Source organism: Periplaneta americana, chromosome 8 (assembly GCF_040183065.1).
Source record: "Periplaneta americana isolate PAMFEO1 chromosome 8, P.americana_PAMFEO1_priV1, whole genome shotgun sequence".
NCBI lineage: Eukaryota > Metazoa > Arthropoda > Insecta > Blattodea > Blattidae > Periplaneta > Periplaneta americana.
In genome coordinates this window covers 85,412,590-85,440,237 of record NC_091124.1, presented here as the reverse complement: position 1 = coordinate 85,440,237, position 27,648 = coordinate 85,412,590, and the positions used below count along the sequence as shown (strand labels likewise).

At 34.2% G+C, this 27,648-nt stretch overlaps 1 protein-coding gene across 3 annotated transcripts; it reads right to left on the bottom strand.

The window, feature by feature from the left end:
• Positions 1–846: 846 nt before the first annotated feature.
• Positions 847–27,515, bottom strand: Prim1 (DNA primase small subunit). 3 transcript variants are annotated; one of them, XM_069833149.1, is made up of 8 exons: positions 27,259–27,515; positions 22,750–22,903; positions 18,375–18,550; positions 14,796–14,994; positions 10,909–11,119; positions 7,156–7,361; positions 3,601–3,776; positions 847–2,451 (listed from the first exon to the last, which is right to left on the bottom strand). In XM_069833149.1, the coding sequence occupies exons 1-8, from the start codon at positions 27,374–27,376 to the stop codon at positions 2,432–2,434; spliced, it is 1,260 nt and encodes a 419-aa protein (XP_069689250.1). In that variant the 5' UTR covers positions 27,377–27,515; the 3' UTR covers positions 847–2,431. The 3 variants fall into 3 exon arrangements, with proteins under 3 accessions (XP_069689250.1, XP_069689251.1, XP_069689252.1); XM_069833150.1 differs by lacking the exon at positions 27,259–27,515 and adding an exon at positions 26,067–26,086; XM_069833151.1 differs by lacking the exon at positions 27,259–27,515 and adding an exon at positions 23,378–23,627.
• Positions 27,516–27,648: the final 133 nt, after the last annotated feature.

Here is a 27,648-nt window from a genome sequence, read left to right as displayed (position 1 = left end):
CTTTTGCTATCTCTTATTGGCTGTCTCGTGTTTAGGAGGATATAATGAATGATACAGGGGAAAGGAACTGGCCATCCTACCCCATTATCTCCTGGCCTAGTTGCCTCATAAGTAGTGTGTTTTGGTATCACTTGTAAGGTTTAGACCTGTCTTCGGACAGTTGACTGAACAATGAATGATACAATGAACCACATGTGTGGAAATAAGACTTTGCAACACATGCTACCACCAAGCAAACAAAAAAATCGCCAAACTTTCAGTAATACAGTATTTGCCAAAAAAATCACTAGCCATGGTGTAATAGACTAATAAAATATTTATCAGTATAGTGCCATGAAACTAAGAAAACATATTCTACTTGGCCATGAGCTATCAACAAATTACGGGAAACTAAAAGTTTGATCATTCGTCTTCCTGACTCATAATACTGTGGAAATATTGTCAACAACTTTCTTTCAGTATTTAGGGACACAGTAGTATTCTTCGTGGTAAATGGTTCATTTACTGCAATATTCTGCATTTTCGGGGTTGGGCAAGAATAAATCATATTTCTGAGCCTCAGCATATTGTAACTACGTCTTTTTATTGAACAGTTTTGCATTCCTTATTTTCAAATAAATTTAAACAGGTCACATGGTATCTCAGTAATGCACCGTAATTTAGACTATATTATTAGTTTGTCTTTGTGTCACTTAACTTCCATTGAGCAACAAGAGATACATCACAAAAATTTGTACTTTGGCTACTGAAAAAAGGAGAAATGAGAAGAAAAATAAAATAGAAACATTTGATTAAAAACAGTATCTATTAACAAATGTGCATTTTTTTTTTATTACATACAGATCAACATAGAGACCAAGAGATGTCTTGAAGTGTGATAAAATTATTGTATTTATTGCATATTTGCAATTACAAGAATTACAAATGTTGTACCGGAAATCATATTGCCCTTTGAATTTGAGGAAAAAGTGGGGAACATAATAATTGTTCTGAATAGGACATAACGACATTATGTTGGTGTATCGTGAAAACTAACGCAAAGGTGCTAGCCTTGCTAAGGCCCCACAATAAGTTCAAAAGATGGCAGACTACTGTGTTCTATTTTGACAAAGCACTACCTTAGAATTTCCTTGAAAAAGAACATTTCACCTTTGGAAATTTATGAACGATTTGATTACAGAAACTTACGAATTGTCTTGTTATTATTTGGAGATGGGTGCATTTTAAATCTAGCAATATAGATATTTCTGATAAACCCCGCTCTAATAGAAGACGAGAAGAGACATGACATCCTTATAAATGAGAATCACCATGTAACGGTTCGAGAAATGGCTATCAAGGTTAATGTAGATCATAATGTCATCCGAAGTCTGTTGGAGAATCTGCACTACAGAAAAATTTGTGCATAATGAATGCCTATTTTGCTTTCAGAAGAACAAAAGTTGCAGCATTAAAACATATGCTATCAATTACTTCAGCAGTACAGTGAACAGGATGATGACTTTCTCTTAAGCAGAAATGCCAAAGCACAGAATGGCATGATCCATGATTGCTGACAAAGAAGAAATTAAGAACCATGCCCTTGGCTTTCAAGGTTCAGGGAACAGTGTTCTGGAATGCTGAAGGTGTTGTGATTTACTTCCTGGCTCACAAGAAATTTTTAATATAGATCAGTATCAGAAAAATTTGAAAAAGTTTCGAGTGTTTCGTGACAAAAACCTGGCAGAAAAGTCATTCTTTAACATGACAATGCACTACCAGTACATTGCACCATGTAATGGATTGAAAGAAATTGCTGGGAGACTCTTCCACCCCCCACCCCCTTTAAAGCCCAAACTTAGCAACATAACATTTCCAACTCTTTGGTTTCGTCAAGGAAGGCCTGAGAGGACAACATTTAAAGATAGATGAAGAGGCTGCCCATTGCTGAACAGATGTCTACTGCACAGGCTTATATTAAAACTGACAGTACTGCCAAATACGAGTTGATCAAACTGGATTATATAAGAAATAAAGAATCTTTAAGAAGTAATTTTATATATTTTCCTTTTACATGACATTGGATCTCAACAAAATATTAGCGATCATGACTTTCAGTACAACTTTGATAATATATAAAAATATAGTGAGAAGCAAATATCTCTTATTCAATTACGAAAATAGACTATTCTCCAGTGCTTACTGCGGTTGATATTGAAGTTAATTCACTTAATTAAAAAAAAAAGGGCTACAGCCACACTGTATATAAAAATATAACAAATTTTACATGCAGTTTTTTATATGTAGTTGCAGATAAACGTAACAATTTTCCTTTCTTAAATAATTATCTTCGTTAACATAAAAATGCCTAAAAGAATTCACTGCATTAATTTAAATTCTTCTTTTCTTCATATCTTCACTTCAAAAACTTCTATTCAGGCACTGTTAATATTCAAAATTCCATTTTCATATCTGTTAGAACAGAGAAACAAAACAATAGATTTAAGATGGTTGAACTGAGTAGATTTGAGGTTTTTTATTAACATAATGCAAAAGTGTTTCCAATGCTTCAAAATTTCTAGTTCAATCTTCAAAGACAGATAAGTGATGTAATCCTAAGATGTCTGTCTATTGTATACAGTATGTTTCATAACATGTGAGCCCACTTCATCGGTAGACAGGAGGGACAACAACAATGCAAAAGGTTTATATAAACATTTGTCCCATTTGATCTTAGTTCCATGTTTGTATGTATGTATGTAATGTGGAGCTGCTTACCATTACATAAAGAGTTCAAAACGACCATCTTCAGTCTGAATGCAAGCTGCAATCATCATTGTCACAGACTGTTGTATACTTTAAAAAAACAACTGGAATTTACTGGAAAAGTTGACAGTAGTCTTAGATATGCTAATAAAGTATTTCAATGTTGGGAATAAACAGTTGTTTTCAAGTTGCCCCACAAATAAAAGTATAATAAAATTTAGGTATGGAGAATGCGCAGACCAGCCATATCATACCTAATAAACAGATGAAGAGATAGCATGTATGCACAGTTCACTTGATTTTAACTTGACAACAAGAATGCAAGGGATAAATGTGTATATGAACTTTTTTCAAAGTCTCTGTGTCTCCTGTCCACCAATGAAGTGGGTTCCACATGTGGAACATTCTGTATTAATAAGTTCTCTGATTCTGTAAAGAACATGTAAAATAGCATCTTCTTTTTCCTCACTAAGAGTGTAGAAAACTACAAACAGCCTATTGTGTGTAAAACACCTTATACCCCTGACATCTGTCTTGCACTGGAAGGAATGGTGAACAGGAGAAGAGTTCGGGAGAAAAGAAGATATCAGATGATAGACGACATTAACCTATATGGATCATATGTGGAGACTAAGAGCAAGACAGAAAATAGGAAAGATTGGAGAAAGCTGGGTATGCAGTGAAAAACCTTTGGGCAGAATACTATGAATGAATTAGATATCTTTATTTGTGTATCTAGCATTCTATGAATATCTATTTTCTTTTACATTTTGATAATTTCACATCAAATAGAGTTTAAACTCTAACATGTATTAACATGTATTAAAGATGATTTTGTTTCATTGTCAGACTTACCACTAGCTTCAAGTCTTTTTCCTTTCCAGGTCTGTTCAAGTTTGCGAAGAAATTCTTCAAATATAACAACACCTTTCAGCATACTAGTTTTCTTATAATCTTTCACTCGTTTTGTTTCATCTGTAGATATCTCTTTAGTCTTTGCATCAAATTCACTGACCTCTTCTATTAATTTACTGAAAAATAAATCATAAGATTTAATTTACAATAGTTATTAAAAATTCGTTCTCTGATGAGTCCTATATAATTACAATTTCAACAATCTGTTCAAGAAATACTTCTTTATTTACCATTTTATATTACTGTACTACTCTTTCAGTTGTGTTGGTTATTAAGAGTTTGATAGGGTAATAGGATTATGAGTGGCACACACAAACAGATTCAGAAGGAAACAATATGTTATGGCTCATGATAAAGGTACTTTCTGAATCAGATGTCACATATACTATCCAGTTAAAGTTAATATGCCTATTGTTGTTGTTTAGTCAACTATCCAAAGACAGGTCTGAACCTCACAAATGATACCAAGAAGGCACCACTTATGAGGCAACTAGGCCAAGAGATACTGGGGTAGGGTGGCCAGTTCTTTTCCCCCTCCATTGCATACATCGCCGACTAGCTACATACAACACTAGTCATACTTCAGATGCATACAAACAATTGTTCTTCCTCTGACACATCGTCAAGTGAAATGTACTGCCTGATAATAGATATCATGCATATTTTACAGCGAAAATTTATTTATTTATCTTTTACTTTGACCATTCATGAGACATTTATAAATAATCATTTCAGAGGTTAGAAGAATCTCCTTATTTCAGCTCCAGCCTATCATCTCTAATGTGAACAATCAGCATACATTTTTGCTTATTATTATACGAGGAACCTTGTTTCACTATTCTTTCTCTGCTCATTCTGTTTGTTCACTGGATTCTATATTTTATTTCGTTAAGTTCTTATGTAGTTTTTATACTTTAAAATCTGAACATCTTCACTCTTGATAATCCATTTTGAATCTTGCGTACACCACTTTTAACACTTGAATATAATTAATTGATGAACTAGTGGACTTACTCATGTTAAATATATACAGCTGTTTCAGTGCTTCATGCACCATCATAAGAGCCTACTAGATCGCGACGTCATCTCGAACTTCTCTGCCTGTTAAGAGGGTGTGTTTTATTGTTGGAAGGTGTTGAAGTGTGGAGTCGAATAGTGTGTGTGTACTGAAACTGATGAGTAAGTCCACTAGTTCATCAATTAATTATCTTCACTCTCCTCAAATATTCTTTTTATTTTAGTATTATTGCATCCTATGTATGAAGTAGCAGTAATGTGGCTTAGTTTTATTATTATTTATCTTTTTTGCTGGCATATAAGACAGATCCCCCCTTTTTAATTTTTTTTTAAGGGAAAAAATATTATGACAATATTTCAAATATAAATAATATGTAGCTCTACATTCATGAAATACCTTATCTAACAAGGAAAGAATATCTTTTAATCTTCTTCGTCAAAATCCAAAAATTCATCTCCAGAGCTAAATGAAGAGTCACTTGAAACTTTAAATCAGAAGTCCTCATACAACAAATTGTTCTCTATATCATCCAGTGCATTACTAATGCCAAACTTCTTAAATGATTTCATCACTGTTTCAGTTTTCACAGCATCCCATGAAGCTTTGACTCATTCACAAACTGAATATTGGCATATAAGATGCACCCTGTTTTCCAGAATTATTTTCAAAGAAAAAAAAAATTGTGTCTTATATGCAGAAAATATGCATCTTTCTTTACAGATTGTTACTTACAGTATCACAAGCATTTCGATATTTCTTTAACAATATTTACCGTCTCTGGACCTTGGTTAGTATGATAGGCCAGCATCTCAGCTTTGTGACAATTTATTCGAGCGTGTTGATAATTATCAGTGAGGGGAAAAACTTTTTACACAAACATATGATGGAGCCCCCATGATGTCAGGTGAACTTGGTTATTTTTAAACTCTTGTTATGCAGAAATATTTGCATGCCATATTTATCCACTGCTACGTGCATAAGCTTAATTTGGTTTTACAGAAATCTGTTAGCTTTTGTAAAGAGTCTATTGAAATTGTCTCAGGGTGTTCTGTGTTCTTTACAAAATCCTCTGAGAGAACAAAAGCTCTGAATCATACAGTTGGCAGGTGTTTTCCAACCATTTCACATACAAGATGGAATTACAGAAACAGGGTGATAGATCTGATTTTTAATTTCAAGAGAGAGGTGTCAGACTTTTTTAAGTCCATGATGGAAAATACCGATAAATGGGATCTGAAACATGAGCTTGTGCATCAATTAAAATTTTTGCTTCATGTATGTTCAATTGTACTTCCAAAATCTGACGTTTTGTTCAGCATTTTTCAGAAGAAAATTAATGCTGTAGGAAACAGCAAAACGAAGATCTATGATTTCTTATGTGATCTCACAACAATACGCAACAATTTTAATGTGCTGTGGTTAAAAATTGATTGTACAAATGACACTGAAATGGAGCCACTGTCAAAAAGAAGGAAAGTTACTAAAGGCAGTGCCACTGTGAAAGATCTCTACTGGTGTCTATTCTATAAGATCATACACACACTAAAAGGCCAAGTGACTTAAGTTTTCAATTATTGAAAAACTGGAATTCCTGGCATTGCATGATGGTGATAAATGCCCTGAGTTATTCAGAGGTCTTTCCTGAAAAATGACTAAAGGTTCTGTTGCAAAACTATGGACAGTTTTCAGCATAATTTGTTTGAAGAATGAACTTTCTTAGTTATATTCTGCTTCAGAATTCACATCATCAGATTACGAGTTAAACACGAAAATACATGCACTGGGACTCACAACAGCTTTACTGGATGTGACAAAACTGTGTGCTTAGAATCTACTGATTCCTGTGACAAGTGCTTCAACTTATAATAACTTTAAGTTACTGGGGATTTTGTAGACTTTATGTTTTAAAAATATTAATTTTGGAAATTAATGAAGAGATGGAATATCTTTTCTCTAGAGTTTTAAAGGTGTTCCTAACGATCATTTTCTGATTTGCAGCAGATACACACATACAAGCGGACACTCAGGGTCAGAATAGAAGAAGTTCAACTTGTCTGTGATTGACAATAGAAAAAAAATCTACTTAAAAATCTGAAGAAAAACCCTAAATTTTATGACTTCGTTATAGATGTATTTGCGGAAAAGAATTGCTGAATTGATATGATGTACAAATAGACTTCCTGTAAGTACGTAATTTACTGTTTTTTATAGCATTTGTTAGCTTAACACATAATTAAATAAAAGAGCATGACTGGTAATAACTTTCAAAACGTCACATCATGCCACTGGAGAGAAGTTTTCTTTGCATTAACATTTCATTACTGCTCCACTATTCTCATATTTTCATCACACTATGGAGTTCAAATACAACCTTAAATAAAAAATATTCAATATACTTGCATTCACAACACACTTGCCACGTTATTTTATTTGAAAATTATCTATGATAACAATTACATTTTACTAGTCATACTTACGTTATAGTGGGGACTGTAGTGGGATTGAACTTATCAGCAGCTCGAGGATTGAATGGAATGCACACTTTTCCAGTTTTAGGATGAATACAAAATGGTGACTTCAACAAGTGATTGAGTCCTTTGGTAACATTAATATCAAGTCGAGGATAGGCATATTGCAACATCATTTCTTCTAATAGAAACTGGCGTCTTCGTTTCAGTTGTCCCTGTGAATAAAGAGAAGGAAATTAAATCTCAGTTTATATCAGGTATGTTAAATAAAATTATTCAAATGAAAAAAAGCTAAAGAAAAAAAAATGTAAGGCATAAACTATACAATACTTGGATAGTCTCAATACTAATGTATGGCAGTAACATTTGAAAACAAGACACTTGAAGAACAAACTAGCAGAGATGAGATTCCTCAGATATCTAAAATAGATGTATCTTTGTTAGATCACAAAAGAATCACAAAATTCCACAGGAATTGGAAATCATATAAATTCTTGACAGAATAAATAATACAGATTAACTCTTATTAAGTTTGGAACTAAATAAAGATAAAATGACTATAAAGATCTGTGAAATTTTTGCTGAAATGGATCACTTGGTGCGATATCATGAACAATGATAAGATTTTTTTTACTGTAAAAATCCGAACATTTACTTAAAGAAATACTGTTGCAAGAATACATCGCCAACTCTTCTGATTACATTTAATTATCAATCACTCAATCAATCAATCAATCAATCAATCGATCAATCAATCAATCAGTTTTCTTAATGTATCCAGCATGATGTTTATAACATAAAGTCCACTGCAGTCTTCAATTAGAGTTTCTTCTAACAAATCGGGGTACTTTGATCAGTATTCATTATAGACACTTGCCACCAGTAGCCAGAGTAGGTGTCATCAACATGTGTTGCAGAGCTGAGTTTGGTGCAACTGGTTTTGAAGACTTTAATTTGCTTTGTTTAGTATTTATGGTTGTGCAATACAAACGAATGTGTTTCAGATTTTTTTCATGATTATTAGGCTGTAGTATATAGGACAATAAAAATATATAATTTATTTCCAAGAAATAGTCCGCCCAGGCATCCTGGGTTGCCAAAAACACAGAATAATACACATATAAGAATAATAACGATTACAGTAAATAGATGAGTCAAATTGAAATGTGAACTTAGAACTTAAATTTAAGAATTAATAAATTTGTACATATATTGTAACAATCACACACTAATAGATAGAAGGGGGGGAAGATTATGATATTCCGTATAAATGATTTTTCAGAATCGCCACAGACCCTTTAATGCTAGAAGTAATTGTTTTTGGAATGATATGTAACTGCTATGGTCAAAAGAGAAACAAGGAAAAGACAGATAACATCTCGGAAAAAGTTCATAATAAACATAATAGAATACAATTTATACAGAACAAAACCAAATATCGTACTGAAAAAATTATAAACATATACATAAAGTTATTAAAGAAACAGCTAATATAAAAGGGATGTAAGTGAAAATACTACGTAGTATTCATAACAAGTAAGATACCATTCCCCTTTTTACCTAAAGATGAGTCAGTCTTCAAAATGTTGTGAATTCCTTTTTCATTATCAGCAATGATGAAGTCCATCCATACCACTTCTTAACAATGCACCATTGCTTACTTTCTCTTTTAGATTGAGAAGCATGTTATGCATACAATTCTGTGCAAATATGAATTTATATCCTTGGATGCAGTCGGCTTCCACTGTTGGAAACAAAAACTTTCAATTTCATACTGATCTATCTGACCTCAAAATTAATTGGGCTACTGACTTCATGGTGATAGTACACGAGAATGTGTCACCACTGTGACATGTCTGACTGTGAAACTAGCGGGCCTGGGTTCAAATCCTGGTTGGGATTATTCCGAGGTTTTCCCTCCTCAACCAAATGAAGCAGAATTGCTGGGTAACTTTCAGCATTAGACCTCCGACTCATTTCGCCTTCATTAATTTCAACTTCATCTATCATCTTTCAATCAGAAGGTGCAACAGAATGTACTATTGTGACTTGCATAAAGATGGCATTGATCTGAGGAGGCTGAAGAATTCTCTAGGGGATAGAGAGGAGAGTTCAAGGGCTTCAATATGGACTCCATTCGGAACTGAGTGTTGTGTAGCTGAATCAACAGATGGCACCTAACAGTGGATAACGATACTTAAAAGAATGTGGTCTTACAGACTTAAAACAATCATCTCTAACAAAGGAGGTAATCAACATTGGTCACCACAAGATTATCACATTATCAAATATTAATGACAATGAATACAACTGCAATAAAAAGGAATGGCAACAACATATCTGCAGTTCACAAGATTCATTCATTCGGTATAACTAGTAAAAGTGAGTAAAAATATTGATATAACAAGAGTTGCAATGGAATTCTTCGAGGATGTAATTTATACTATAACTACTGACCATGAGTGTCTAGCTCTTATCGACATAGACTCAACATCTACTCCTCAGCTAAACACCTGATAAAGAGCGTGAAACTGTTCCAACTAGTGGACATGAAAGTTCATCTACCCAGACTCAATATCTCTTTATCACCTTAGTGCATCTTTTGCAAATGGATACAATCATGAAAGGAGGCAAGGCAAAGAATAAAACAAATCCAGAATTAGCAAACAACAGTAACAATAACAATTAAGAAAATTAATTTAAAGAGATGAGTCCATATGTACAGTCAACACCAAGCTATTCTCAAGACTTTCCCAGAACCACGAGTAGGTCAAGGCTGATCAGTCTGCACAGTTGCATACACTGGAATTAAGTTTCATGTCTTGCCTAGTTATGAAAGTAAGTTACATTCACTTGAAAGTTTCATGATGCAAAATAATCTTAGGACAGTCAAGAGTTGCAGAATTGGAATAGGAAGACCACGACCTGTCCTTGGTCCTTCAACCAATAATAGAATAGAAATTCCATTTAGAACAGTATCCTCCGTGAAGCTTTAGCATTTGTAAAAGTGATCATTGTAAATTTGTGTGAATTTTCATTGTCTCTAAAATATCTTCTTGGTAACCATCGTTCATGTTCAATGTCATCTTCATTTCCAATAAAATCAAGAAACTCGATCGTAATCTAAAATAGATGCCATTTTTTTCTCACAGGCAACTGAGATCACCTCAAGATCACTGGCAGTCTCAAAAACTTGAATGTGCATACAAATACTGTGGCATTTTCTCAAGACAACCTCAAGAATGGTATCAAATGTGACTATGCATATGGGCTATACAAAAACTCCATCACTATTAATATCAGGAAAATAATGGAAAGGGAAGGATGGGGACTTCAACATGTCACGAGTATAGTGAGTGCATTTTTCGAAAAAGTCTAGTTAAATATAACTTATTAGTATGTATCCAAATGACAGAAAACTGAAATTAATATACTGTGCCTGTATAAATGGCTATGTGATTCAGTCAATTTTACAGAAGAATGAGAACACTTTAAAAAAAACTTGCGTGTATGTCACTGCACTAAAATATTATTTTCTTTATTACTTTACCAACAATGCAAATATATCAACTATTCTGCTCCTTTCCATGCAAGTAAATCATTTTGTAAAAAATGCATAAAGCCACTTTTGCAGGCACAGTGATGATTTACTGTACCAATATTTTTTCATTGAACATGTTTAATATTAAATATTCACACATTTTCTGAGAATCTCAAAACCTGCTGAATGTATTACATAATTATTTACATACATACACGCACCTTTGCTCTTAGGTCTTTAACATATGCAACTACTGCATCCCATCGCTTATTTGATGTGGAATATTTCTTTAATTCTTTCTCAAGCTCTTGTCTCAATGGCTCATCAGGAACCAAGCACAAAAACTTCTGCATTGCCTCTGGGGTTCCTAGTATGTCTTGTTCCTCTACACACATACTTATGAATTGTTTTTCAATTATGTCAGCTGCTCGTCTATGAAACAGAGAAATATGTGTGCATAAGATTGCAAGGAATTCTAATTAATTTTAATTAATTTAAGATTAGTTACCAGTAGTTTATATGTACAACTTTATATTGTGAAAATAGGCTAACTTAAATATAACAGATTATATATATTTTTAATTACAGACAATTTGATGATTTATATCATTCTAACATTCTTCATTCTGAGAAGAGGTCGCAACAAAAAATTAAATATTTTAAAATTAATTATCAGAACTCAAGATTTGTTTACAGCAGAATTAAAAAATTATAATCACTTGGAACTCGTTTCTAAGGTAATTTTTAATAGGAATGTTTATATGTGCATGGGTTAAAAGTACATTATGAATTAGGCTTCAGTAGGTCGACAAAGTTTTGGTTACCAATTGGCTTGTTTACATTTTCCAGCTATCCAGTGAGCTGTCTGTACAGTGTGAGGCACTTAAAACTACCACCTTAAAGGTGCTGTCCAGTTAAATTTCATATCTTTATAATTGAAGAGATTATTCTTTCACAAAAACAGCAAAGAAAATCAGAATCAGAGATTTCAGTGTCATGAAGTTAGCTAATTACGAAAATATTATAAAAAAAAAAAAACGAATAACACAACTTTATACCAATTTGTCAGAAATCGGTACACAGTGTGAAATGGGATATGAAATACAAGAAATTATGAAATTGAAAGTGAGAACTACAATGAAACAGCGACAATCCAGGATAAACCATTCAAAACCATTCACAGTATCAGACAATAATGACAGTTGTGAGAAGAAAAAAAAAAAGTGATGATGTATTTGTAGAAGTGAAGGAGTGAAAAATAAAATGTTCTTGGTAACATCTAGTATCTTTTTATGTATGCTGTATGAAATGTGGTAACTGGATACAACTCTAAAACCTTCAAGCACGAGATCATGTTTACATGTTGAAACTGAGTACACAGGCCACAGAAATATGTGGTAACAGAAAAACGTGAGTAGACATTCTTCAATGTGTGAGTTTATCTATATCAATTATGTAAAATGGTATGGGCTTTTAATTTTCAACTGTTTTTTTTTTTTAACAATAAAATTAGCAACTCTCGGACATGATAATATACAGAGTGTTTCTGGGCTGGTGTTACTAACGTTCAGGGATGATGGGGAAGGGCACATATATCAATTTGAGATAAGGAACCATGGTCCGGAAATGACTGAGTCGAAAGTTATAAACAAAAATAGTTGTGTGGAAATGAAACTGTAATTTGGCACCATGTGCCCTCCTTCCCTTAACCTTTGAAACAGTCGCAGAAAGATGGTATGGGCCGGAAGTCTCCTACATGGGTACTTGGCCCGATACAATCTGTGAGCTTGTCTACTGTTCCCATTGGCTCATCTGTATTCGAAAATCATGTCTGCATATTCCGCTTTCGTGTACTCCTCCATTTCACTAGGACTGATCGATTGGGCACTGCAACTTGTACACATACACTGTTGTCTACAGATGTGCATATCAGGAACGACCATGTCCGTTACACATTACGCCATTTGCATTGCTTTAGGGTAGCTTCCTGTCTCCACCCATCAGAGAGTGCATTGAATGGAATACTGTAGGTAGACAACGTAAACAATGTCAGATGAATACAGTATGTGTAAGATGTACAGATAAATACACATAAATAAGGTATACAGAGGAATAAAATTATTTGAAAGTTAGTAACACTAGCCCGGAAACACCCTGTATATTATATTAGCTTCAGTGGCTGGCCATGATAATACCTTTAAAAAATATTGGAGTGCAAGAGGTCAAATGACTTTATTGTCAAACGCCTGGCATTAGAAAACAACAACAACATATTAGTAAAAAACATATTAGGAGAGTGTGTGGGGGTGAACAGTTGTAAATTATAGTAAAGTAAAACAGAGTGTGAATAGCTGGTGATAGCCAATATGAGAGCCCTGGTTTTAGTGGCAAATGCGTAACATAGCTATACAACAATGGATATGACAGGCAACATTTTAAATTTTGTGGTGGTGCTGTGAAAGGAATTACTAAAGGAAAAATCGGCATAAAAAACACTGATTACTAGTCTCTTATCTAAAGGCCTCTGCACTAACCATCATTAAATGCATAGCTTATTTAGTGTATCTATATTTAGAACAGCATTTTCGAAAGAATCGTGAATAGTTATATACACTCTGCACTGCCTTTTAATATCATTTATACTAATATTTCGCAGCAGCAAAACCATTCTTCTGTTATTGACGTTACCTTACATTCATCACATTTACACCATTCCGTGTTGTTAGGGCTCATTTCTCTTTTCAATTGAACTGACTTCTGGCACTTCCACGCTAGGTTCAAACTGGTACAGTTCAATTCTGGCCATTGCTTTAGAAATACTGAAAGCCATGACAAGCACAGATTTAATACTGTCTAGTGTTTCTTTGTTTACATGCGCAGAATCAGTCCTGGGTGATGTTACATCATCCCCTGTAATATGCAATATTACAATGGCAAATAAGTGTTCCAGACCTCATAGAAAAGCACTGCTCTTTATTAGTGGTTTACTGTCATTATTATTATTATTATTATTATTATTATGTGGACTGAAGCTGTTTTGTTTCATTTTCGTGTCTTAGCACAAGAGCCATTTCAATTCAAACCTATCAAGTTTCATATTGCTATCTCCAATTTCTTTTTTTTTCTTCGGGCACTAATTTTAATTCTAAAATAAATTTGATCCATGTATATTTTTTCTCGAAATCTAATTTCGGCAGATATTAAATTACGAAATTTTCGAAAAACTGTTTATACCAATTTCTCAGATCTACTATCTCCGGTTCTAATCATTCATATTATTTAGTCTTGAGCTCAGATGAAAGGTAAAAATCGCAGTGAAATGAGATATTCAACATATCAGGATTTGTGGCTTGTCCACTTCTTTCACTGGACCCCTCAATAATTTCAGAGAGACTTATATTTTTAGATTATTGACATTATAAACTAATATGCTGAGTATTTATTAATTATATAAAATATGCTTATTTGAATGCATATGTGAACACTGTTTTTTTCATTAAACTATTATTGCTAGCCTAATTTCCAGCATGAACGAAACCCCGCCACTGAAATACTATATACCCACCAGCAGCAACGGATGCACTAGTGAGCTTGTGGGTAAGAGACACTAGCCCAAGAGTGCACTGTGATGATGACTGCTGGTTTAAAGACTTGAAATCGTTACACATAATAGCAGCATTTCCTCGCACTGAACATCCTGAGCCCTAGTCTACAAGCAATTGCCAATATGTTAGTAACAACATCAGTTTTAACCAGTAACCAAAAGTAAGACTTTCAACATTCTATATTGTGAGCATATACTTGAAAATGTGGTTTTGCAAGTGTTTTTTCGTAATTATTACAAATACAATTTTATTATTACATTTAGGCTCTGTATTCTCTTGGGATTCAAACTATTATAGCACTAATGACTGAGGAATGTACCTTTCTTTTAATTTTTTCACTGAAAAGGATCACAAGTAGGCCTATACATTCCATCAGAGTATTATATCTTCGTGAATCATTCTGTATAAAAATAATGTATCACTGAACACTAAAGTGTTTAGTTTTCTATATACAATGAACTGTGTAATATGTAACAAAGAGATAAAAAGAGATTAATATTTACTTGACTGAAGTATGCAATTTGTCTCCTGAGAGAACAACTTTCTTTGACTGATTTTCTCCACCAGTAATAAGTTGTAAATATTCTGCAACAACTGATCTTGCTCCAACATCCAATGTACGGGCAGTTTCATCACACACCCAACAATGGACACCTCGACGTCCAGAAAACACCCACAATAAATGTTCAAAGCCAAAATCCTCTGAAAGTAAGACATTCACATAATTTGAACAATAACAAATAATAAAAATATGAAACAAAATTAACTATTTTTATTTACATCATTATTATCATTATCTATCACAAATTAGGCCTCTGTGCACTGCTTCTGCTGCATCCAGTAATCGTTTGAGAAGTCTGTCTGGTCTTGTGTGTTCTCTTGGTCTATAAAACATCATTATCTTTGGAATTATTGTGCTGTCTTAATGGTACTACAGTGAAACCTGTCCATAACGGAATCACATAGTAACATATTTTTTTCCATTGTGCATAGGTACCTGTTGAGTACAGTTTAAAGTAAAATAAGTCCCATTTTACATACCTATTTTGTACTGGAATTCTGTAATGTGTGATGTTCTCCTATTGTTTTGGTGAACCATACACCCATAATCCAATATATTATACTATAACACTCTTATTACACTTTATTAAACTTCACAGAAGAAAACGTTATCAATTAGCTTTTCACTGTTTTGCGTCTTCACAATGGAATGCATTATTTGCAAAGAATTACTGGACTCTGGACGGAAGATTAATTACACCCTTGTCCATGCTGCGAATCGAACCATGAACCATTGGGTTAGGAAGTATATATGCTATCTACATAGCCACAACAGGAAAAAAAAAAATACAAAAAAAGTTCTGCAAACAGGACAAGGTAACGAAAATCAATTGGAATCAACAACAAAAAAAGCCTGGATATACGTAGGAAAATGCAATGAAAATAAAGCTTACATCACGAAAAAAGAACTTCACTGTGTTCCTGAAAACATACTTACTGAATGTGAAGAATGCATCCAACAGGGAGATCGTAATTACGACATTCTACTGTAAGTAGAAAAACTATGTAAAAACTGACTTGCAATTTATAAGACACTGGTGCACCAATTTGATTGAGGCTACTGCATAGTTGGAAATTAAGAGGAGGAAACTTATTGTCTGATATAACAATCCCTAAATGCAAAGTGCTTTCTTGTGCAAAGTAGGAGTCAAAATTATAATGGACATGTGAGAAGAAATAAACATTTACTCAATCTTACTTTTCAGTAAAGACAACTAGAATCTAATCTGTAAATGACTGGATAACCTCATTGTAAGCTAAGGTCCTAAAAATGTATTTTTGGTGTCTAAAATACGCATTTACTTAGAATGTGTTACGAAAAACACTGAAAATGAATCAGTATTTAAATGAAATCCAGAATCCAAAAAGACACGTAGTTTGTTAATCTTAACATAATATTTAGTCAGTTAACAACACTGTGACAACTACTAAGTTTAGAATTAGGATTTTGGGTAATCCACTGTGTCCTGAAACTTGACACTGAAATGTCACCATGAAAGCCTAAAAGCTCATATAACTACACACATCAAAATTGTCTAATAATAATAATTTAATAATTTATTTATTTATTTAATCTGGCAGAGCTAAGCCAGTAGGCCTTCTCTTCCGCCCAGCCAGACTCTAATTCTAATTGAATACAATTGGTTATATAGTTAAGGAACAACTTAAAAATTAGAAGTATTAAGAAAATTTACCAAGTTACAAAACTGAATGGAAGTGAATATTAAAGTACTAGTCATTTGTCGTTCTATTAGGTTACCATAGTAACCAACGTTATTTTGTATTGTTACATTGGAAAGAATTAAATTAGTGTGTTTTAACAGGGGACATAATATGTCATGTTGTTTGAATTAACCCAAGATGCCCCAACCAGAAATAGGAAAAAGTAGCGCTTGTTTGTTGTAGCCCTGTGCTCCACATAAGGACTTAAAGGAAATACTATACTATCCAAAGAAGCATCTGCATACACACTTATACCACATACTGTTACATCAAGTTAATATAACATGTTCAGCATATCACTGCTGCTTCTGGCAACGCCATATTGTATCTTTGGTCCAGGGAAAATACAATATGTCATTGCAGAAAGTGGCAGGATTGAGTCTTTCCATAAATGACGAGCACTTTTCGTGGACCAAGAATATAGTATGGCTTTCCTAAGAGGTGGGGGTGATGTACTAAGCATTTACCACTTTCGAAACATCAGTCAATGGAACCAATTTTACTTTTCTCACATATACCTCTACCACCACTAATACAGGCTTAGTTTTAAGAATCGATGCATGTGAGGTGCAAGCTGGCACTTTGTACCATCTTCACAATGATGTGCGAGGCTTGTGGTTTCTCACACTGAGGATTTAGTGGATCAGTTGCTGAATGCATGTTGTGGCCAATGAATCTCTTTGCCTGTTTGCCACTTTTGGGAAAGGAAGTTAAGGATGAAGAGGAAATTATCCTGCACACTTTAGTGGAGAAGAGAGTTATATCTTCAGTAGACTGTCAATACTCCAGTCAGTACTCAAGCACTGGTCAGCTTGATGAGTTAATGACTGAATTTGGTATAATTTTCCTCTAACCAATACCTAATTCCCTCTTTACCCTTTCCTATCCAGTCCTCTGACTGAACTCTTACTTTATTCGACCCCGACGGCATTAGAGCATTCGAGGCCTAGGGGTTCATTTCCCTCTCCTTCCTCCTCTTTCTATTTTTCTGTTCCTAGTGCTGACCTGCTATGGCACTAAAATCGTCCTCCAGTGGCTTAAGGAGGTAAAGCTGGTGATCAACAAGATCTCCCAGCTAGGTCCAATGGACCCGTCGACCAACAGCAGGTGTGGTCCTTCAGACATTCTGGGGGTTGTGTGTGAATGAAGTAGCCACAAAAACGTTAAAATATGGTGTTCACTTAAATCGGCTACAACTTCCATTTTTCACTCTAGAATTGGAATATATCTGTCCCCTAACTGCCCATTGTGCAACTCAAACCAAGAAATGGATTCGGAACACCTCAAAATCTGTGCTTCAGTGGCTGGTCATGATAATATCTTTGAAAAATATTGGAGTGCAAGAGGTCAAATGACTTTATTGTCAAACGGCTGGCATTAGAAAACAACAACAACATAATATGTAACTAAAAACCATGTAAAATCGTAATAAACAGTTAAGAATAGTTTTAATGATGATTGCATGAAAGCGGCCTTCATGACCTTTAAGGTGTCCAGCTATTCACCATGGAAATCGAGCACGTCGTGTTTTTTTGGTGCCAACAACATCAAAATTGGATAGTGGATCAATGGGGACAGGTCCTCTTTACAGATGAATCATGCTTCACAGAACTCGTGTACTCACATCTACATATTCATGAAATTGCATATACAATATTGTAGGCATATATAAGAACAGGAAAAGAAAAGTTTTTTTGTTTAAACAAAATCTACTACCTATTAGTAATCTAATCAAATACCTCTTACATGTCAGGTGAAAGACACAAGAAACGAGTGAATGTTTAAAACTGATATCAGACCTCTGAGTGCTGTATCCAGTACTTTGCAGGCAATGGCCATAAAGCGCCAACATTTAACACATATGTCAGCTCCACTGCAACATGAACGGACTTCATCATAGTCTGTCATATCTATGTCAAACACTAATTCCTTTTCCAGAGGATGAAATGATGGCAGCGTTCTATGTTCTTTAGGCCTGTAAAGCACAAAGGTACTCATAATTCTCTTACTACTTGTCATTCATAAAATCCTTAAATATATATATATATATATATATATATATATATATATATATATAATTTTATTTTATAATTTTATTTGTGCTTTGTGTGGAGTGTGGCATTGTATGGGGCAGAAAGATGGACATTATGATAAAGTGAAGAGAAATGACTAGAAGCATTGGATATGGAGATGAATGGAGCATATGAAATGGACAGTCAGAATAAGAAATGAAGTTGTGTTGAAAAGAATAATGCTGAAACTGATCAGGAACAGGGGAAGAAATTGGGCTGGGTCACTGGATAAGAAGAAATCAGATGATAGATAACATTAATATGTGTATGGATCATTATACAGAGACAAAAAGGATGGCAGAAAATAGGGAAGATTAGAGAATGCTGGATTTGCAGTGAGAGACCTGCCTTGGACAGATAACTATGAATGAATGAAGTAATTATTTTCATTTAATTAACTATTGTTATTATTGTAAAAATTAAAATTAAGAGGAAAAATTTGTGACAGGAGAATAAAAAAGAAATCAATCTTTTAAGCAGTACAATATCTTCGTTATAATAAAATTGTTAGAGTTTCATCTGTTGTAAACTAGAACTAGAAGAAACTAACAGAACAGATCACATTATTCAAATACTTGAAGTCGAAATAACTATTAACGTTAATTTGCAAAAAGCTGTAAAAAAACATCAAATTAATGAGAGCTGTAGAATGTCTGGATAATCATGTGATGTAATGTGGGGGAGAGAGGAATTGTTAATACAGGTTAAGCTTAAGGCATGTAAAACAATGATTAAGCCAATAACATACTAGAAGAGAGTTTAGAGTCTTACAGTTTCTTCTTTCTTATCCTGTGGTCCTTAGACCAAGTCCATGAGGTTGTGTTGTTGCAGCTGTTGTATCACTTTTTTTTTTTGGTTCTGAGTGTATATGGTCTGGAGTGAGGCCTATACATGTCAGAATATGATTTGATGAGGCTGGATCGTGTTGCATTTTGTACATAAGTTAATGACAATATCTTCTGAAATGCTATTATCTTCATATGCTTTGTGTGCCCACTTTTTAACCTTGCTAATGCAATTTGTGATTGACTAAATTGGCAGTTGATGGCTGCTCCTGGTTTTTACTTTTTATACCATTCATGTTATGGTGGCTGTTTCCAGATTTTATTTAGGCCTGCTTGTTTATTGTATCTGGAAAATAACCTGGTAACTATCCTGTTGTGCCAATGTTACAAAATGGAAACAGAGGAAATTATAATACAATAAACCAAATGAATAAATTAGCATTCAATGTTGTATATGTTGATAGGTTTATATACATATGCCTTTGTATCTCTGCACTCTGTTTACTTTATTGTGAGAAAGAGAAAGTACATGAAAGAAAGAGATGGAGCATTGTGCACATGTGCACAAGAACTTATCACAGTTCGTAAATGTCCCCAAGAAACATAAGAATTATTTTTTGAACAGTGACTACATGTACTTTTAAAATTGCAAGCTGCTTATCTGATCTCACATTTGAGGCTGTAAAGTATGTGTAAAGATTTATCATAATGAATTAGTATAAAAAAAAAAATTTCCCCTTCAGATACCATCTGGAACTTCGGCAATAAAAAAAATTCCGTCAGTCCATAGCCATATGCTCCATCATCTGAAATATCTGGCTGTCATGAATTGATAACGTATTCATAAATTAATTTGATTTATTATGTATGCTAAATTTACAGTGAGATTAGTTGGGGACACTCGGGTTTTGCAGAAGCTGTTCCCAACCAAGAGATGGCATGATCATCAGGAATAGCATTCTTGACGCGCAAGCATGAGTGACACTGCAGTTTCGCTTTAGTTGTGTTGTATTGTGTTGTGAGATGTAAATTGGCGGTGAAAGTTATAATCTTAAAAGTTTACATTAAGTTTAAAGTGCTCCATGTAGACTACTGTTGTAATGACTTGACTTATTCATTATGTGAATGTACTTATCTATACAATACATACATACAGAAATGAAATCTTGTGAGGCAACAAAATGCAAATTTTGGGAAAAGTTTCCAGAGAGACCTGTTCCAGCTGCCAGTACAATAAGAGGACTTTATAAGAAGTTCATGTGGACAGGTTCGGCAAATAATGAAAAACCGACAAGAGAATGCTGTGTTCTGTCAGGAGAGGAATTAGATGAGATTAGTGAAAGATTGGAACACCCTCAAAAATCCCTCAGACGTTCAGCACAGGAAACTGGAATAAGTAAAACTGTAACAACAAAATTACTTAAATTAAGGCCCTACAGAATGCAAGAAACCTACACTCCATGAACGAACTTAAACAGAATATAAGAGATGCAATAAATTCTATCAGTGCTGAAGAACTTGCGAGAGTGACTGCATATTTCATAAAAGAGATGTCAAATGTGTGTTGCAGTAAATGGAGGACATTTTGAGCAACGAATGTGAGCTTAGTAAGTACCGGTACTGTAACTTTTAAGCATTATAACAGTAAGACTGTAGGCCTAAAAGTGCCAGAGACATGCGCGTGTTCCTTGCAGTAACCAACACATTGATAGCCAGGCTGGCTCTGAACAAAAACCTGAGCGTCCCCCACTAACTTCATTGTAGTTACATTAAAATTCATGCACAGTGGATGTCTTTACCACGATAAACAATTTGGTGGTTTCTTTCCTCTTTGAAGTCATAGTGTGTATAGATGAGTAGCTGGAATATTAACTTACCTACCGGTACCCTTCAAATACAATAAAAATAGTTGATTAGCTGGTGCCAATACCTTATGGTAAAATCTAGATTTTGTTATAACATTTCTAGGCTAGCAGTGTGAGATATTCCATTTTTAAAGCAGGCAGGGACATTTTAAAACTGAATTCATTACCTCCTGGTGATAGAATAAGAGAGTATGATGACTAAGAAAGTTGAATTTAGATGGGAGTGAGAAATAGCTGATAAATTTAGCCTTGAAATAGGAGCAGGATTCTTTTATGTGCCAAAAATCCCCAGGTTTACTTATCTTCTGAAGAATGACACGCTGATGTTTATTTCGCCCCTACTAATCTACTGCCCTTAGGAACTAAGATTTTTTTGTGCAATAGCAGAGCGCTTAACTTCCCATTATTCGCCCCAATTGTACAAGTGTGGCTCATAGATGTCACTAGTGACAAGAAGCATAGACCACTTCGTTCGTCGAGATTATCCAGAGTACACCAAAGCAATGGGTCCACAATACACTCGTAATGAATGATGGAGAATTGTTGGGATGTCACAAGAGAACCAGAGTACCTGGATAAAACCCCCGTGTTGCTGGACCACAAACTTGTCCGAAAGGAAGATTCGTTATAAAAATAATCCATTGAAGTATGTACTTACTCTTTATAACAGTGAATTTCATTATACACTGCTATAAGCATAACTAAGACATTCTATAAAGCTTTCACATCAATCTTAATTTCTTTTAATGTGTTTTCAGTTCAAGTACCAAGCCCTTACCATGTGTCATGTTACAAATTTGACTACCCAGGTTAGGCACTTACTCATTGAGCAGTGATAAAAAATGAAATGTTAGTGAAATTATGGCAGTACAGGAGTTCACTGAGGAATCCTACTCTAATACTATTTTTGTCCACTAATAATAATTTAACTTAAGATTAAAGGGTTTATAATGTAAGTCGAAACTTTTGTTCAATGGTTTTGTAGATAATGAGTCAAAGTTACGTGAACCAATAAAATTCTTGTGGAAGGTGTCATTGACATTAGTGAAGTATTTTATCGCTTGCCCAAAAAAGCAAGTTTTATACATTAGGCCTAACCAGCCTCCTATGGTGCACTCTGGGCAACAGCTATCAGTAAATTGGTCTTATAGAACTGGTGCTTTACATGAGCGAATGACAAACAGTCAAGTACCCGCCGTTAGTAAAAAAAAAAGTATTCATTTTCTGCCATAACTAGGTGGTGAGAAAGGAATCATAAGTATCAAGAAATGATGATGATGTACTTTGCACTGTTATATGTTTACAAAAAAAAACATTTGAGGGTCACATGCAGCCTACTGGTTGCAATATCATTGCTTTAATCATTCAATTACTGGTATGCCAATTGAATTGAAGCAGTGGCTACTACAATGTACTGTTTATTCTCGTATTATTAATTTAAAAATGACGTACCTGTGTGAATAAATTGCTCCGATATCGATCTTGTATGGGCTTCTTTTGCGTATTTCATTTTCCATTTCTTCTTGATTTGTGAAGGATTGAAATCTTATATAAATGTCATCAGCCAGTGTGAATGAAAATTCCCGGTGATCAAAGTTATTTTCCACTATAAAATCAGAAAAAACATAGTTTAAAAAAGTCGTCAAGTTACAATTTCTCATTGTCAATGTAAGTAGCAAGTGCAGATTCACAGCTTGGACCTTGTCAAGCCATTCCATCGTAAGGTTCCATGGATTTTAGTTCTGAAGAAAATTTTTGTGTATCTATCATCCAGTATTCTCAGAGCATGACAAATCCCATTAAAAATACTACTTACAAGATGTTAGTAATAGTAATGTTTTCAAGGGTATCATAATGGCCACTGGCAATCTTTTCAAAATGCTAGAAATTTAATCCCAGAGAAAAATACATGTTGATAGTGGTAATTCTGCCGAACAAGTAAACCAAAAGAGACACATAGCCTATTTATATATTTTTTAATGCTTTATGCGAGGTCTAGGCCTAAAGGCTATACAGATAAGCACGAGGTTTTACTTTCTGTTTACAGATAGTTTAAACGCAACAATGGAAAGATACTTACCTGTATATTATTAATATTCTTATGGAGTGTAGCTATAGATATTCTATATTGAGTGAAGAAGGGCCTCTCATTTTTTCCCTTCCTCACGTTCACTGCACAGAGATTTGTCATGGACTTCCACTTTGGCATTGATGTAATTCCACAGTGAATTTACATCACATGGCATGAAGGAAAACATTTCCATTCAAGTTCAATACTTGGTTACATACTATGTCATAGGATGCTTTTGCACAACGATCTCTTTCCTGGATTTTTACTTTGCTGAGATGTCCAGGAAGAATTGCTGGGGAATCAAAAAATTTCAGCTCACATATGAAGAAGTTGATTCCAAACTGGCTATTAAGTCAAAACAAGTTAAGAGAAAAATGACAGAAACTGATAAAACAAATTTGAAGTTCCTAGTGCCTACATATTTTACTTCATTAGGTAGCTGAATTTGTTTTGACACTTCTCTGAAGCATTTACAGTCCCTCTGCTTGTTATACAGATTTAATGAACTAAGTATTTTCAAATGGACCTAATTCAAGACTTACGAGAGTCTAGTCTGGAAAATAAACTTACACAGGTATATATTGCCTTGCAAAGGATAAATTAAAACATGAATGAAACAATTTTTTAAATTTTGAGAAGGAGCAAATTTTATGTCCTAATCATTTCTTTCACATTTCCACACAAGCCATAGTTTCGTAACACTGGACTCAGGGAGGGAAGATAGCTTCTTGCACTATTTTCCCCTACCATAATGGCTCTCTCAACATTAAATTTCGAAATAAATGCAATGATCGAATCTCAGACGTGCACATCCCTTGTAGTTTGCCTGCTACCCCTCTCTTCTTTCTGATCTACTGTGACCTTGATTCATAAAATACTTACATAAACCATTCATTCTCTTCGTTGAACTTGGGTGATTGATAAGAGTATTTTTTTAGTGTGAACAGTAACAGGTAAGCCATTCCAAACACTATTTTGTAACTGTAGATTTATTTTAAAAATAATTTACGTCACTAGTTGTTTAATTATTAGCATTATAATCATCTGTTTCTTTATGAGAACAGGTTATATGTACTTTGTCTTTCATACCTCAGTGAAAAATATGGCATTTCGCTTTACAACTGGGATGTTACAGGCTTACTATTTGGAGCGAGGGGTTGTTTACCAAAATTTACATGTAATATTCTTAAATCCTTTAAAATTCCCTTTTATGAGGTTCAGAAGATTGTGATGGAAATTCTGACGGCCTCTCTTCAAATTCTACACTATCATTTAGGCCTATATGTTAACATATAAATTTTTGTTTTAATGTACAAATCGAATAATTATTTTACTCGTTTAATTTCCCTTTATATTTTCATGTTTGTTAATTCCAGATCCCAGTGGTCAACCTCACTTGAGGACGGATGATTTTAAATAAATCTTAGTAGTAGGTTTCCGTCTTGCATATGAAACTGAACTATTGCTCACATAATTTAGAATACATTTAATATCTTTCACTGCTTGTAAGAAATTATTTATAGCACTATAAAATATATGTTTACATCCCTTTGATAGAAGGTGAAACAATAATTCTGAAGCTACATTCAGTTAAAATCTTAAAAAAATTATCTTAGAACACTTTGGAATCAATCTCTTCATATATGGTGATATGTTTACTCCAACACAATTTTAAACAATCCTACATTACACCAAGTAAACGCCATTATTCTCAAAAGACTGCAATGTTAACCCTTCCTCTTAAATCACTGATGAGAGGTCCATGAAAAATTACTGGAGAACCGGAAAATTTCAGTTCACATATAGTGATTCGCTTACTTCTACACAAACAACCCTACATTACACCGACTAAGCTTACATACCATTATTCTTAATGAACTAATTACTTTTACTGCAAATATTAACCCTTCTTCTTAAATCAATGCTATGAGGTCAATGGCGAATTACTGAAAAAAAAAAAAAAAAATAAAAGTTAACATATTGCTATGATGTACCGAAGTACATATGATATTTCCATGCAAGAATTTTGCATTACCGTACCGTTCTACCCATTCTTCACCATCAATTGACATGCTCCTGTTTAACAAGAATTAGGTTAGGTTTGTTTTTGTGTATAGTTAAATGGAGGCGAAGTCTTCAAGATTTATTCTATAAATAAATCAGCCATATTGAGCAACATAATCTAGACAACAAGTATTTTTTTGTTTATAAATATTAAAGAGTTCCAATTCACCTATTTTCATAATGTATTTTTCATTACAAATTACTTATAAAGACTTCTTTAAAAGATAAGATGAAAAACTAAACACAATTAGGTTTTATTTAGAGACAGGGTTACAAAATATGAACATTCATCATCACCATCATCATAATTAAGCTTTTGGGTATTTCACCGTGTACTGGGACTTGACATTTCCAACGTTTCGGATATATAAAACAGTTCGGATTTACCTGGCGTAATGAGCCCAACAGAGTAGGTGACTCCCCTGATTTTACCTATCTGTCTTGACAGAAACGTCAGAAATGTCAAGTTCCAGGACACAAAGGAATACCCAAAACCCTAATTGTGATCACAGACACCGAGAAAACCTAAACATGTTAAATGTTATGTTTTATTTAACGACACTCGCAACTGCAGAGTTTCATCAGCATTGCCGGATGTGCCAGAATTTTGTCCCGCAGGAGTTCTTTTACTCACTTAAATGCCATCGACCTGGCCAGGGATCGAACCCGCAATCTTGTGCATAGAAGGCCAGCGCTATACCAACTCGCCAACCAGGTCGATACCTAAAAATGTATAGGGCTGTAAGTCATTCTGCATCTTCATCATGGGCGCAAACTCTACCATACTGAAGCAGCCAATGTTTAATGCATAGTAAATGGGCTTCAGAGCTTATTGCCAACAAAATGTAAGAACTATTATAAAGTTACGGCGAGATGTCAGCAGCTGGATAATTTTTATTTGTAATTTGAAGGCAAAACAGTTAGACCTCTATTACCAGTGGTTAAACTCCGTTTACATTTCTAATTTATATAGCCTAGTTTAAAAATATTTAAAACACTACACTTTCACTGTAGAAATAAAGGAGACTTTTACAAATACTTAAAGATTAAATAAATCTCATTAACATCTTCAATGTCACGCCAACAAAATGTAAGAACTATTATAAAGTTATGGCGAGATGTCAGCAGCTGGATGATTTTTATTTGTAATTTGAAGGCAAAACAGTTAGACCTTTATTACCAGTTGTCATATATGGTTGTGAAACTTGGACTCTCACTTTGAGAGAGGAACAGAGATTAAGGGTGTTTGAGAATAAGGTTCTTAGAAAAATATTTGGGGCTAAGAGGGATGAAGTTACAGGAGAATGGAGAAAGTTACACAATGTAGAACTGCACACATTGTACTCGTATTCTTCACCTGACATAATTAAGAACATTAAATCCAGACGTTTAGGATGGCCGGGGCGTATGGGTGAATCCAGAAATGTAGGCTATATAGATAGTTGGGATGTCGGTGGGAATAAGACCTTTGGGGAAGCCGAGACATTGATGGGAGGATAATATTAAAATGGATTTGAGGGGGGTAGGATATGGTGATAGAGACTGGATTAATCTTCCACAGGATAGGGACCGATGGCGGGCTTCTGTGAGGGCGCCAATGAACCTCCGGGTTCCTTTAATAGTCACATGTATGTATGTATAATTTCAAGGCAAGTAGCCTATTCAGAAAAGTAACAAATTGCTAAATACGACCATAATGTAAAGATGGTTTCATTGGCTAAATATGAATGAAAACACTTGTAATAAATATGTGGCTTCTGAGAAGTCAATGATCAAATATACCGTACTGAAAAGTCCTGCTTATTTCAATACATCGTGGTACATACCATTTCCGTAACTCAGCCACCTGTAATAAGGTCCATACGGAAAAAGCCGCTTATAATATAAGGGCAGAAGATCAGGCAAAGAATCTGGATTAAACTCGTCACATGCCGTATTATCCATTTAGACACCGGAGTGCAAAAAAATTGATATTTAACACAATTATTCTTTACTGCTTCGGGATATAGTATTTTACAATATTTACGCGCCAAAAGGTCGTCTCCAGTGTTGCCAATTCAGCGGTTTTCCTGCTAGATCTAGCGTTTTTCAGTGTTAGTTTAGCGGGTAAAATTTATGAAATTTGTATTGCTCATATAGGGATTTAGCGGTTTTTTAACACTCACAGCGGTAAAATATTTTTTTACATTGACAATATAGCAATTTAGCAGTTTCTG